We start from the raw sequence: 14955 nt of genomic DNA, 5'->3' as shown, positions 1-14955 counted from the left end.
GGTTTTACTTCCATTTAACTCAATTTAACTCAATGAGCAACTGAGGTATTTTATTACAGCACCATGGCAAAAGCTTATGAAACTAATTTTTTCCTGGAAAATTAATTTAATTTCTTGGTCAATTGAATACTGTCTCCCCACCCTTTCCCATTCTTCCTTTACTGTTGACCTCTTTAAAGCTTGAGCCTCTCTTGCCATTTAATGGTTGCTGCCCTTTCCTTCTTAAGTAAAAATTAGAATGTAGGCTCTTTCAAAGTTTGATCACCTTGGCTATGAATGTACTTTTAAAAAATAAGTGCCTTTGAGTCACGGAGACTTTCTCTCTCCACCCTAAAATTGAGATTGGCTTCTTTAAATACTTCTTCACTATGACTTCTTATTTCTCTTTCTTTCTCTTATTTGTAAATACCCCCCAACAAATCCCAAACACAGCTGGATACTATGAAGTTAATACCACTGACAATGAAGAATCAAAGTGTTTGGGAATGAAATCAGACACACTGAAAAGAAATTAAGCTTAATTTTGAAAGTTTATAAGTTTATATTATAATCCTTATATAAAAATTATCTGACAAATTGTAATCCTTTAATTAAAGCTGTGTGTTCATTAGCTAACAGAATTCAAGGCAAATACAATCAATTTATTATTGATATCTGTTAATTTCTGGTTTTGTTTTCTTGCCAGGGTGTCAATAGCAAATTTCACCTCTAATTTTCTTTGTCAATCAGTAGCTTCTGGCTTTCCTTATGGATTAAATGAGTGCTGTACACCGACCCAGGAAATTAATTTCTAATATAGCATTTGTCTTAAGAGAAATTGAACTCAAAATAATGATCTCCCTTCCTCATTCAAAACTAAATTTCTTGAGCATCTAGTCTACATTTACTTCTTCACTTTCCATTCCCTCCTTAACTCACTGCAACCTGATTTTCACACCAACACCCGCTGAAGCATGGACTTTCTGGTCATCAAAGCTGATGATCTCTTTTTTAATTCTAATTTTCCTTGATTTGTCTTCACTCTCGAAAGTATCGGTTGCCTCTTTTGTCTTTAGAGATTAAGATATTATTTTTCTCTAGTTCTCTTAGTGCAGTGACAATTTTCAATTTTCTATTCCTGACAACCCTTTCCCCTTTCTGTCTCTTCAGTATTTGGTTGTTGAGTTTCTTATCCTTGAGTATATATTTTTAAGTGTATTTATTTATTTATTTGAGAGGCATGGAGAAAGAGACAGAGAACACACTGCCATCTATTGGCTCAGTCCCCAAATTCCCACAGTAGCTTGTATTCCACTAAGCTGAAGCTGGTATCTAGGAACTCAAATCAGGTCTCCTTAGTGGTTACTAGGAACCTAATTGCTTCAGCCATCATGACTATCTCTTAGAGTCTGTGTTAGCAGAACTCTGGGATCAAGTGCCAGAGTCAGGCATCAAAACCATGCACTCTGATGTAGAACATGGGTGTCCCAACCAGCATTTTACCCACTATGCAAAATGTTTGCTTCCCATTATTCTTGACATAAGGCTTAGTGTTGTTGTTTATTTGGAAAATCATCTTTAAATAAATTATGTAATCATATTAGGTAATATCTTGAAAGTGTGTGAATGACAGACTTGGTCAATAAATCTCAAAAATTTCCCTTGACCAACATGGGAGATACTCAGTTTGAGATACACTCTAACTGGTGGTGAGCACAGCTCCTGAGGAAATCTAGGTTGTAATCTCATTAACATGCCCCATAGCAAAGGTCTAGGGCTTCGTAATATTTTGCGGTTCAGTGTTTGACTAAGCCTTTCAATAGCTTAAGCTGTAAGTACCATATAATCAAGAAATCATCATGAAAATAGTACATGAAAACAGTTATCCATAAACTTTAGGGGAGGGGCCGGTGCTGTGGCTTAGAGGGTAAAGCGGCCACCTGCAGTGCGGGCATCCCATATGGGCACAGGTTTGTGTCCCAGCTGCTCCACTTCCAATGTAGCTCTCTGCTATGGCCTGGGAAAGCAGTAGAAGATGGCCCAAGTCTTTGGGCCCCTGCACCCACGTGGGAGACCCGGAAGAAGCTCCTGGCTCCTGGTTTTAGATCGGCACAGCTCGGCCATGTCGGCCAACGGGGGAGTGAACCAGCAGATGGAAGACTTCTCTCTCTCTCTCTGCCTCTCCTTCTCTCTGAGTGTAACTCTGACTTTCAAATAAATAAATAAATAAATGTTTCAAAAAAACCTCAGGTGAGGCAAAATTTATTATGTTTTGGGAGTGTTGGAAGCTTGCAGAGTTTTTTAGGATCATTTTTTAGAATTTTACCGATTTATTTGAGAAGCAGAGAGACAGAGAGGAAAGGAGGGAGGGGGCAGAGAGATGGTGCTCCCTTTCACTGGTTCACTCTTCAAATTCCTACAATTGCTGGGCTTGGGCCAGGCTAAAGCCAGGAAGCAGGAATGCAACCCAAGTCTCCCATGTGGGTGGCAGGTACCTAACTTGCTGAATCATCACACACTGTGTGCATTAGGAGGAAGCTGATGTCAGGAACCAGGGCCAGGAATCAAACTCACGTACTCCTTTGTGGAAGTAGCTGTCTTAACCACTAGGCTGAACACCTGATAGAGCACTACTTAGTCATGTGAGAATAGTGACTGCTGAAAGGTAATTGTGGCAGCTCCTAGCAAAAGATCTCAGTAACACAGTCCAGGAGGATGAAGCCCTGGAGTCTATGAACTTGTTAAACAGGCAAAACTATACATCATATATAAGTATATGGAAAATATAATTATACAGCTAGATAGTGCTATATGAATTTGTGTACTTATTTTTATTTGCTTATCATGAGCATTCTGCTCACCTCTATATTTATTTTTCAAAAATACCATTTAAAAGTTAGTGTGGCTCTTCATTACATGCTGTAACAGGTTTGAAATTCTGTTCTTATGTTTGCTTTTTCATCTTTCTAAATAACATGGAACACAAAAATAGGAGAATTATAAGTGAGTCTAAGAGTTAGAAAAGATTATGCACAGAATTAATTATTTTTTCCTTGGTATATACTCCTCAAGGTCTTTGAGATGATTGAATTAAAACATTTTTTGTGAACTTCGGTGTGTAATTCTGAACTACTTTTCAGAAAACTGATATAACTTCCTATTAACAGAATATCAGAGGGAAAATGTAGGCATAATGTAGCTAGATATAAATAAGAATGTGGTAAAGACTTATTTCATCCTTAAAAGAAAGTTTGAGAAGTGCACAGTAGATAATAGATCAATAAATGAATTAAATGTAGCCAAAGTGTCCTGATAAGGATAAAAACATCAAGTTTAAAAAGGATTTTCTAGAAGCTTGCTAAGGGATTTTTTTCTATGCAGTATTTATTTTAAAATGAATAACATAAAGAATACTAAAAAATTGCTTTGAAAAGTTGAGTATTGGTACCTGCATTTTATGTAGCACAGTGGGTCCTCACTGCCCTCCGCCTCCCCCGCGCCCTCAGCACCTCAGCCTCCCTCGTCACCTGCTTACCCCGCGCCCTGAGCTCCTCAGCTGCCCATGTCCCCCGCTTCCCCCGCGCCCTCAGCGTCTCAGCCGCCCGCGTCCTCCGCGTCCTCCGCGTCCCCCGCATCCCCCGCGCCCTCGCCGCCCGCGTCCCCAAGGACCCGTGAGATTGAAGCTGGGTCCCCGCCCGGCCCTGCTGACGTCACGCGGCGGCGTGCGGGCCCCGCCCCTGCCGACGTCACGGCGCACGCCGCGAGGATGCCATAGGAGGCGGTGCAGGTGCGCGAGGTCTGCGTCGCGTCGTGGTCCACGCAGGAGCCATGAGCGGCCCGGGAAACCTGATGGACTTCTTGGACGAGCCGTTCCCCGACGTGGGGACCTACGAGGACTTCCACACCATCGACTGGCTGCGGGAGAAGTCGCGGGACACCGACCGGCACAGGAAGATCACCAGCAGGAGCAGGGAGTCCGTGTGGGAGTTCGTCAAGAGCTTGCTGGACGCCTGGTCGGGGTGGGCGGTGATGCTGCTCATCGGGCTGCTGGCAGGCACCCTGGCCGGGGTCATCGACCTGGCCGTGGACTGGATGACCGACCTGAAGGAGGGCGTGTGCCTGTCCGCCTTCTGGTACAGCCACGAGCAGTGCTGCTGGACGTCCAACGAGACCACGTTCGAGGACCGCGACAGGTGCCCGCAGTGGCAGACGTGGTCGGAGCTGCTGGTGAACCGGTCGGAGGGGGCCAGCGCCTACGTCCTCAACTACCTGATGTACATCCTGTGGGCGCTGCTCTTTGCCTTCCTGGCCGTGTCCCTGGTGCGCGTCTTCGCGCCCTACGCCTGCGGCTCCGGGATCCCGGAGATCAAGACCATCCTGAGCGGCTTCATCATCCGGGGCTACCTGGGCAAGTGGACGCTGCTCATCAAGACGGTCACCCTGGTGCTGGTGGTGTCGTCCGGGCTTAGCCTGGGCAAGGAGGGGCCGCTGGTGCACGTGGCCTGCTGCTGCGGGAACCTCTTCAGCGGCCTCTTCTCCAAGTACAGCCGCAACGAGGGCAAGAGGCGGGAGGTGCTGTCGGCCGCCGCCGCCGCGGGCGTCTCCGTGGCCTTCGGGGCCCCGATCGGGGGTGTGCTGTTCAGCCTGGAGGAGGTCAGCTACTACTTCCCCCTGAAGACGCTGTGGAGGTCCTTCTTCGCGGCCCTGGTGGCGGCCTTCACGCTGCGGTCCATCAACCCCTTCGGCAACAGCCGGCTGGTGCTGTTCTACGTGGAGTACCACACGCCCTGGTACATGGCCGAGCTGCTCCCCTTCATCCTACTGGGCGTCTTCGGGGGCCTGTGGGGGGCGCTCTTCATCCGCGGCAACATCGCCTGGTGCCGGAGGCGCAAGACCACCCGGCTGGGCCGGTACGCGGTGCTGGAGGTGCTGGCGGTCACGGCCGTCACGGCCGTCGCCGCCTACCCGAACCCCTACACGCGGCGCAGCACCAGCGAGCTCATCTCCGAGCTGTTCAATGACTGCGGCGCCCTGGCGTCCTCCCAGCTCTGCGACTACGTCAGTGACCCCAACATGACCCGGCCGCTGGACGACATCCCCGACCGGCCGGCCGGGCGCGGGGTCTACACCGCCATGTGGCAGCTGGCCCTGGCGCTGGTCTTCAAGGTCGTCATCACCGTCTTCACCTTCGGCATGAAGATCCCCTCGGGCCTCTTCATCCCCAGCATGGCCGTGGGCGCCATGGCGGGCAGGATGGTGGGCGTGGGCGTGGAGCAGCTGGCCTACCATCACCACGACTGGATCGTCTTCAGGAACTGGTGCCGGCCCGGCGCCGACTGCGTCACGCCGGGACTCTACGCCATGGTGGGCGCCGCGGCGTGCCTAGGCGGCGTGACCAGGATGACCGTGTCCCTGGTGGTCATCATGTTCGAGCTGACCGGCGGCCTGGAGTACATCGTGCCCCTGATGGCGGCGGCCGTGACCAGCAAGTGGGTGGCCGACGCCTTCGGGAAGGAGGGCATCTACGAGGCGCACATCCACCTGAACGGGTACCCGTTCCTGGACGTCAAGGACGAGTTCACGCACCGCACTCTGGCCACGGACGTCATGCGGCCCCGGCGCGGGGAGCCGCCGCTGTCGGTGCTCACCCAGGACGGCATGACCGTGGAGGACGTGGAGGCGCTCATCAAGGACACCGACTACAACGGCTTCCCGGTGGTGGTGTCCCGGGACTCCGAGCGCCTCATCGGCTTCGCCCAGAGGAGGGAGCTCATCCTGGCCATCAAGAATGCCCGGCAGCGGCAGGACGGCGTGGTGAGCAGCTCCGTCACGTACTTCACGGAGGAGCCCCCGGAGCTGCCGGCCAACAGCCCGCAGCCCCTGAAGCTGCGGCGCATCGTGAACCTCAGCCCCTTCACCGTCACGGACCACACGCCCATGGAGACCGTGGTGGACATCTTCCGCAAGCTGGGGCTGCGGCAGTGCCTGGTGACGCGCAGCGGGAGGCTCCTTGGCATCATCACCAAGAAGGACGTGCTGAGACACATGGCCCAGATGGCCAACCAGGACCCCGAATCCATCATGTTCAACTAGCAGCCAGGGGGCCTCAGTGCTGTGGGGCTCGTGGGTGGGTGTCCAGGCTATGGTTTGTGTGCAGACGTAGGACACAAATGCCCATCAGGAAACTTGACGCCGTCTCCTCCAGGCTGATGTCTGTAACCTAGGAGCACAGGGAAGCTTCGAGCCCAAAGGCCAAAGAGGGGGTGTCGGCTGGTCGTCCGTGTCATCCCTGCCGGGGCTTCATTGGCTCGTTGCTGTTCCTTGTGCGTGGAACTGGCAGGAAGCTGGGGTCAGGAGCCAGAGGTGGGAATTGAACTCGGATACTCCAGTGTGGATGATGGTTGATGACTCAGCGGTCATGTGATAATGATGAGTCGGCAGAAATGTCCTGAGGACTGACCAGGTATGTCATAACGATGACTCCTCAGGTACGTCATAGTGATGACTCGCCAGAAATTTCACAGTGACTCACCAGGTACATAACAGTGATGACTCCGCAGGTATGTGATAATGATGTGTCAGCAGAAATTATTGAGGACTGACCATGTACGTCAAAACGATGACTCCTCAGGTGTGTCATAGTGATGACTCACCAGAAATTTCACAGTGACTCACCAGGTACATAATAGTGATGACAAAGCAGGTATGTGATAATGATGAGTCTGCAGAAATTTCCTGGGGACTCATCAGGTGTGTCATAGTGATGACTCACCAGAAATTTCACAGTGACTCACCAGGTACATAATAGTGATGACTCAGCAAGTATGTCATAATGATGAGTCAGCAGAAATTTCCTGGGGACTGATCAGGTACGTCATAGTGTTGACTCAGCAGAAATTTCACACTGACTCACTGCCTGGCCAAACACCACCCCCTTTGGTTTTCCAATAGAATGAAATTCACAGTCTTGTTCCTAGCACCGAAGTATTGAGTGACAAACCCTTCTGTCAGTGTTGTTATTGGGGTTTCCATGGAACATTTGCAACTGAAACTGGATTCTTCTGGACTTGAATCCCTAAAAAAGTCAAAGACACTGCATGGTAGTTCTCCTCTTCTCTCGTGTGGCTCCCCTCAGAGCCGGCCTGTCATGGGAAAACACGGTTCTGTCATAGCCTGTCTCTTATATGTCATCCCAGCACCCTGCTAGCCGAAACAAGGTTCTTCCGAAGGGAACACAAAGCAACGGTGCCGCAGCCAAGGGTCACGGAATCTGCGGACGACTTCCCATTTAGTGCCGCTGAGGCCATGGAGAAGGACGAGGGGACGGGCGGCCTTGGGCCGAGATCACCCAGGGGAACTTGGGAGCTGTGCGTGTGTTCTGAATGCTGGCTGTCATGTCTACGGCCATACCACCCTGAACGCGCCCGATCTCGTCTGAATGCTGGCTGTCAGACAGTTGTAGGGCTTTCTGGATATTTCCTAGTCAGTTTTTAACGTTAAAAAAAAAAAAATCCTATAAATAGTGGAGGAGGAGTTCTTCCACGAGGAACATCACCAATTTCTTTTTCTCTCTATCCCTAAGGAAATGGGTTGGCCCAATAAAGGGCATCTTGAAAATGAAAAAAAAAAAAAAAAAAAAAAAAAAGAAGAAGAATCATTGTGAGTTTTAGTCACTCTTTTAAGGGACATTCACGGAAGAGCTGCTGTGTGCCAGTCACATTAATAAGTACAGGGCATGCGTTAGTGGTTGTTTGTAGTTGAAACCACAAACCCAGATGTCTACGAATTTTAACTTTATTAATTTTCTCTGACATAGTAAAGTATACATACTGATGGTATGGGAAACAGTGCATGGTGTATGGGAACTATCTGTACCATTGTCTCAATTTTTCTGTGTATCTAAAACTTCTAAAAGTTGTTTATCATTTAAAAAATAAATAAATGGGAAGCAAACATATAAAAAAGGAAAAGTGTTCCTTGGTTTAGAGTACTAGAGTTCATCTGACGGACATTGCAGACATATTCGATCAACAAACTAGATCATTCTAGTCGAATGGATCACAAACAGCTTGTATGAAATCCCAGATGAGTGAAATGTAATTAAAAACATATGAAAATTTGGAAGAGCAAGAGGCATGTTGCTTGGTGATAGAGGAGAGATCTGTAATCATTTTATGCAAGACGGGGACATTCAACTAGATTTTGAGAAACGGTAGAGCTTGCCTCTCTTAATTTAATTTCCCAGGGGGCAAATTGTATTAACTGTACAGAAAGAATGGTAATATGGGCTGATTTCTCACACTACTACTAGATTACAGTAAGTAGACATTTGAGTTCAGTGAAGCCCTAAACAAGAATCCTCCTTAAATCTTGTTCAAGCTGGTGTGTTTTCTTAATCTGTCTTTCTTATTGAGATTTATATATCCTGAAGATGAGGAGACATAGAGTCCATAGGCTTCTTAAATGTGAACACTACAGTTGCTGGCACTGTATGCAACTGTAAGTATTATTTTCTCTAGACCTTTATTTACATTGTTTGGAATATTGTTTTCATTTTCCTTGGGCAATGAGATGAAATCGCACCTACAAGTGAGATTTCCGTGTCACATAATAGGTGTGTGTTTAACTTGATATCAAACTGCCAAACTGTTTTCCAATGTGCTCATGTATTTTGACATTCTCACTAGAAAAGTATGAGGGTTTCAGTTGCTCCATGTCTTTGCCCACCTGGAATGTCAACGATTTTACTTTAGAAAGCTTATTGTATGGCAATTCCTCATTGCAATTTTATTTTGATTTTCAAGATAAATAATGGTGTTGAGAATTGCTCCATGTGCTAATTGGCATGTATGTATTTTCCCTATTCAAGTGATTTTTCATACTCTTTGCCCAGTTTTAGAATTGGTTTCATCCATTAATAAATTATAACTTTCAAATTATGTTTTGAATACAAGTTCCTTAGTAGGTATGTTTCTTCATATATTTTCTCAAGTACAGTGACTTGATTTTCCATTTTTCACCATTAATTTTATTGTTAACCTATGAAGGAATAACCTATGATGGAATATATTGTAACAACTATTTATTTAGCATTGGCATTGTATGAGATATTATGAGTAACCTCTAGGGGGCTGACACTGTGGTGTAGTGGGTAAAGCTGCCGCCTGCAGCGCCAGCATCCCATCTGGGCACCGGTTCAAGTCCCCGTTGCTCCACATCCAATCCAGCTCTCTGCTATGGCCTGGGAAAGCAATAGAATATGGCCTAAGTCCTTGGGCCCCTGCAACCAATGGGAGACCCAGAAGAAGCTCCTGGCTCCTGACTTTGGATTGGCACAGCTCTGGCCGTTGTGGGGAATTGGGGAGTGCTTATTCCTTGTCTCACATGCAGTGCAGGGGCCCAGGCACCTGGGCCATCCTCCACTGCCCTTCTGGGCCAGGGCAGAGAGCTGGACTGGAATAGGAGCAACCAGGACTAGAACCGATGCCCATATGGGATGCCGCTCTTCAGGCCAGGACTTTAACCTGCTGCGCCACAGCATTGGCTTCTGGGTCATATGAGTCTGTTAATTTTATAAGAAACTGTAGGTGCTGGTGCTGTGGTGTAGCAGGTAAAGCCACCACCTGCAGTGCTGGCAGCTTATATGGGCGCCAGTTCAAGTCCTGGCTGTTACACTTCTGATTCAGCTTCCTGCTATGGCCTGGGGAAGCAGTGGAAGATGGTTCAAGTCCTTGGGCTCCTGAGCCCACACTGAAGACCCAGAAGAGGGTCCTGGATCCTGACTTGGGATTGGCTGAGCTCCAGCCATTACTGCCATTTGAGGAGTGAACCTGCCAATAGAAGATAACTCACTCTCTTTCTGCCTCTGTCTCTCTGTAACTCTGCCTTTCAAATAAATAAATAAAATTTAAAAGAGAGAAACTGTGAAATCACTCTACAGAATAGTTGCTTCATTTTACACTATCGCCAGCAATGTATGTGATACAGTTTCTCTGCATGCTTTGTAGCCTTTGTTTTGTTGCCATGCTTTATTTACTAATGCCAATAGGCACGTGGTGACATCTCCTTGTAATTTGTGATTTTAATTTTCACTTTTCTGATGACTAGTGATGTTGAACACCTTTTCATGGACATGTTTCTTACATCTGTTCCCTTCAGTGAAATTTTAGTTCATGTCATTTGCTCATTTTCTGATTGGGTTGTTGATTTACTGTGAGTTTTATGCTTTTAAAAAATGTATTCTAGTTCTAGTGTAGTCTAGATTCTAGACCCTTGCTGAATCTGTGATTTGCAAGTATTTTTTTTCTATTTTGTATCTTGTGTTTTCAAACTCTTCACTTATTTTTCTCCAGAGCAAAATTTTTAATTTTGTTGAGTTACAATTTACGGATTTTTTTCCTTTCGGAAGTTATACTTTTGGTGTCAGGTGTTAAGAACAATTCATCTGGTGCTAGATCCCAAAGATTTTGTCCTATTTAATTTCTGAAAGTTTTACGTTTTACATTTAAGGCAATGATGCATGTTGAAGTTTTTGTGTAAGCTATGAGGCTACTGGAGACTCTTCCTCTTCTTTTCCTACTGCTTCTCCTCACTCTCCTTTTTCTCTGCTGCTTCTTCCTGCTCTTCCTGCTCCTGCTCCTGCTTGTCCGTCTATTCCTCCTCCTCTTGCTCTTCCTCCTGCTCCTTTCTTTTTGCCTACAGATGTCTAATTGCTCCACCACTATTTGCTGAAAAGTCTGTCCTTTCTGCATTTAGCTACTGTGTGCCTTTGTCAGAAATTAGTTAAGTGTAATTTATGTTGGCCTAATTCCTGGCTCTTTGTTGTTCCATTGATCTAAGAGTCTACCCATCCACTAAGACACATTGTCTTGATTACTGTAGCATTATAGCATGCCTTAATACTGGGTAAAGTAATTCTTCTTGTTTTATGCTTTTTGTCAAGATTGTTTTTGCAATTATAGGAACTGTGTCTTCACTTATACATTTTAGAATGTGTCCATATTCATAGTAGAATGTGCTGCTTTTTGATAGGAACTGCATTAAACCTATAGATCAATGTGAGTCGAACTGCCTTCTGTAGTTTATAGAATGTTCCAGGGACTGACACTGTGGTGTAGAGGGTTAAGTTGCTGTCTGCAGTGCCAGCATCCCATATGGGTGCCGGTGTTAGTCCTGGCTGCTAGGCTTCCAACCCAGCTCCTTATTAATGGCCTGGGAAAAAAAACAGAAGGTGGCCCAAGTACTTGGAACCCTGCACCCACTTGGGAGACTTGGATGAAGCTTCTGGCTCCTGGCTTCAGTCTGGCCCAGCCCCCCTGGCCACTGTTGCAACCAATCTGGGCAGTGAACCAGCAGATGAAAGATCTCTCTCTCTCTCTCTCTTTCTCTCTCTCCTTCTCTTTCTCTGTTACTCTGCCTTTCAAATAAACCAAATGAATATTAAAATATTGAATGTTCCAACTCATGAATGTAGTATATGTCTGCATTTATTCAGTCCATTATTCTGGTGGACTCTGCTGCTCATGTCTCCTCACCATCTGGTGGTTTAGGGTTTTCTGGTTGTCTGGATCCGTCATAGAAGGTGAGGTTTTGCCTGTGTTGAGGTGGCTGCTGATCTTGAGTCTCATCTCCTTGATTTTCCTTTTCTTCTTCCTGGTCGTGCTCTCTAGGCTGTCTTTGGTGAGGAGGGCACATGTGGGTCCTGGTCCATAACCCTAACGCATGCAAGTGTTCTGTCTCAGTGGGCTGCCTTATTCTCACACCTGGTTGTCAGCACCCTCCATCACTCCTGTATGCACAGAATGCTTGGAATACCATCATTGACACCCACAGGTTTTTTTGTATGTAGTAAGGTGAGAACCATCACCTGTGGTGTGGAGGAGGTTGTTGGACATGGCCTTCAGGAGCACTCTGATCTCACTCTTTTCCCTACTCCCAATGCTTTGGCAATTTTGCTGATAATTGTGTGGAGGACTCTTATGGACCAGGAGAGACCAGGGGCCCAAATCTATAATGGTACTGTCTGCTGCATATTCACTGCATAGAACTGGAACTAGGACTCCACCAAGGCTAGTAATATGTGCTGCCTGTGCAGTCCTTATTCCTTCAACACATCAAACTCCACAGTCTTTCCATATCTTATGCTGCAAAGAGGACTTTTTGGGGGTCATTCTTTATCGTCATCTGGTGTACACATGAATCTTTCTTGATGTCATTTCTGTTGAAATCATACCTGTTTCTTTTTAAAAAAAAAAGATTTATTTATTTATTTACTTATTTGAGAGTCAGATTTACACAGAGAGAAGGAGAGGCGGAGATAGAGAAGTCTTCCATCTGCTGATTCATTCCCCAGTGGCCACAATTGCCAGAACTACGATGCCCCAAAGCCAGGATCCAGGAGCTTCTTCCAGGTCTCCAACGGGGGTGCAAGGGCCCAAGGGCTTGGGCCATCTTCCACTGTTTTCCCAGGCCATAGTAGAGAGCTGGATTGGAATTGGACCAGCTGGGACTAAAACAAGAGCCCATATGGGATGCTGGCACTGCAGGTGGTAGATTTACCCGATAGGTCACAGCACCAGCCCCATACTTATGACACCCCAAACGGGGTTATTTCACTAATCCCAAAATGTTCATTGAGAAAGCCGTGGATGTGAGGGTGCGGCGGGGGGTGGGGGGTGGGGTTGTGTCAAAATTCGCTCCCCCACGCTGCTGTCCATGGTGCTAGACTTGGTGGATTTGAAGATGAGGTGGGGGAAGCGGCTAGGTCCCCATCTCCTGTCTCATGGTTTCAGTACTGTGGCTTATGAGGCTGGTGCCGTTGCGCCCCCTCCTGGGGTGTGATGGTAACTCTATCTGCAGTGGCGATGGGGCTGCTCTGGATTCTCTGGCCAGGCATCCACTCTCTGCTCCCTGGGGTGACTGAATTCCACATATAACCTTTGACTCTCTTAAAACATAACTGGCTGTATCCTGAGGCTAACTGAAGGCTTATGGATAGCATAAACACGGCCGGCGCCGCGGCTCACTAGGCTAATCCTCCGCCTTGCGGCACCTGCACAGCGAGTTCTAGTCCCGGTCGGGGCGCTGGATTCTTTCCCGGTTGCCCCTCTTCCAGGCCAGCTCTCTGCTGTGGCCAGGGAGTGCAGTGGAGGATGGCCCAAGTGCTTGGACCCTGCACCCCATGGGAGACCAGGAGAAGCACCTGGCTCCTGCCATCGGATAAGCGCGGTGCGCCGGCCGCAGGGGGCTGGCCGCGGTGGCCATTGGAGGGTGAACCAACGGCGAAAAGGAAGACCTTTCTCTCTGCTCTCTCCCTCACTGTCCACTCTGCCTGTCAAAAAAAAAAAAAAAAAATAGCATAAACACTTAACACATAGTTTGTGTTGTATGCAATCTATATGGCGAAAATGTGGAAGAAAATAAAGTACTTTTTTTAGCTACATGCAATTCACTGGAAAGAAGGACTGCTCAGACAGAGATGACAAGTGCCGCTGCATTTTAAGCGCATGCTTGCAACACCTGGGATCACCTCGGCAGCTACAGGACTTGGCTATGAAAATACCACAGGAGTACAGTGGGTACTCCAGTTAAATTTATGCAGTTATGATTTAGTACTGCATCTTTATGATTGCTTACATTTCTCTCATGCCCCGTGGCATCACGTGGCCTGCATTTGTGTGCATAAGTTTTGATGAATTTTAAGTTTTCACAATAGATTTATGTATATTTTATACTAGCAAATGATGAAATTAACTATAAACTGCATATATTTTATGCATTCATGTTGTACCTAGTTTTTCCTTTTTTATATATCTAGATTATTTATTTAGTATGGAAGAGCAGCGGGAACTGACTCTATGTGATTTTGTCTGTACAAGAAGTTTTATAGGTACCTGTTACAAAGCAGAAGAGTTTAATGTTGTTGAAGCTCAAATTATGAAAAATATTTGCCTTTTCTGTTTGACTAATAAATCTTAGCCAAACTAATGCCACAAAAATTTTTCTTTGTATATTTTCCTCAAGAATTCTGTTATATTTATGAGACATTTCACAGTAACTTTTCTATGTGCTGTGAAGTAATTAGGATTCTTTAGGGGGGCTGGCATTGTTGCATAGTGGGTAAAGCCATGGCTTGTCATGCCAGCAACCCATTATGGGCATTGGTTTGTGTCCTGGCTGCTCCTTGTTCGATCAAGCTCCATGCTAATGGCCTGGGAGAAGTATCGGATGATGGCCCAAGTATTTGTCTCCTGCCACCCATGTGAGAGACTTGAAAGAAGCTTCTGAATTCTGGCTGTGGCCTGGCTCAGCCCTGGCCCATGCAGCCATGTAAGGGGTGAATCAGTGGATGGAAGAGCTCGCTCGCTCTCTCTCTCTCTCTCTGTCTCTCTATAACTTTGACTTTCAATTAAATAAATAATTTTTAAAAAATGATTCTTTTTTTTTCCTTGTGGATATCTACAGGTCCTGGAACTACTTGTTGAAAATGTTATTCTTTCACTATTGAATTACTTTCCAATCTTTCCCAAATATTAATTGCCCATGTGTGCATCCATTTGAGCAATCTCTCTCTTCCATTGATTGATATATCTGTTTTTACATCAGTGAAATTCCTCCAACTTTGTTCTTCATTGAGTTTCTGTATTATTCTTAGAATCATTTTGGCAATCTCAACAACCAAAAAGTCCACTAGGGTTTTGTTTGAGAATGTCTTGAATTTACAGATTAATTTGTGGGTGGGGAATTGACACTGCAACAATATTGAGTTTTCTGTGTCATGAAGATAGTATCACTTTCCTCATTTATTCACAGATTCTTTGATTTCTCTAAACAATGCTTTAGAATTTTCAATGCATATGTCTTGTTATTGTTAAATTTACCTCCACATATTTCGTGGATTTTGATGCTACTGCATCAAGAACCTTATATCAAAGGATATGGGGCCAATGAAGAAATCTCTTCTAATCTATACCCTAG

General features: G+C 46.2%; 1 protein-coding gene across 1 annotated transcript; it reads left to right on the top strand.

Moving 5' to 3' along the window:
* The first annotated feature begins 3598 nt into the window (after positions 1–3598).
* Positions 3599–7943, top strand: LOC100356727 (H(+)/Cl(-) exchange transporter 4). Its single transcript, XM_070073188.1, has one exon. The coding sequence runs from the start codon at positions 3808–3810 to the stop codon at positions 6070–6072; it is 2265 nt and encodes a 754-aa protein (XP_069929289.1). The 5' UTR covers positions 3599–3807; the 3' UTR covers positions 6073–7943.
* Positions 7944–14955: the final 7012 nt, after the last annotated feature.

This window comes from Oryctolagus cuniculus, chromosome 4 (assembly GCF_964237555.1).
Source record: "Oryctolagus cuniculus chromosome 4, mOryCun1.1, whole genome shotgun sequence".
NCBI classification, from domain to species: domain Eukaryota; kingdom Metazoa; phylum Chordata; class Mammalia; order Lagomorpha; family Leporidae; genus Oryctolagus; species Oryctolagus cuniculus.
The sequence above is the reverse complement of the archived record's forward strand: the minus strand, read 5'-3'. Positions and strand labels throughout refer to the sequence as shown.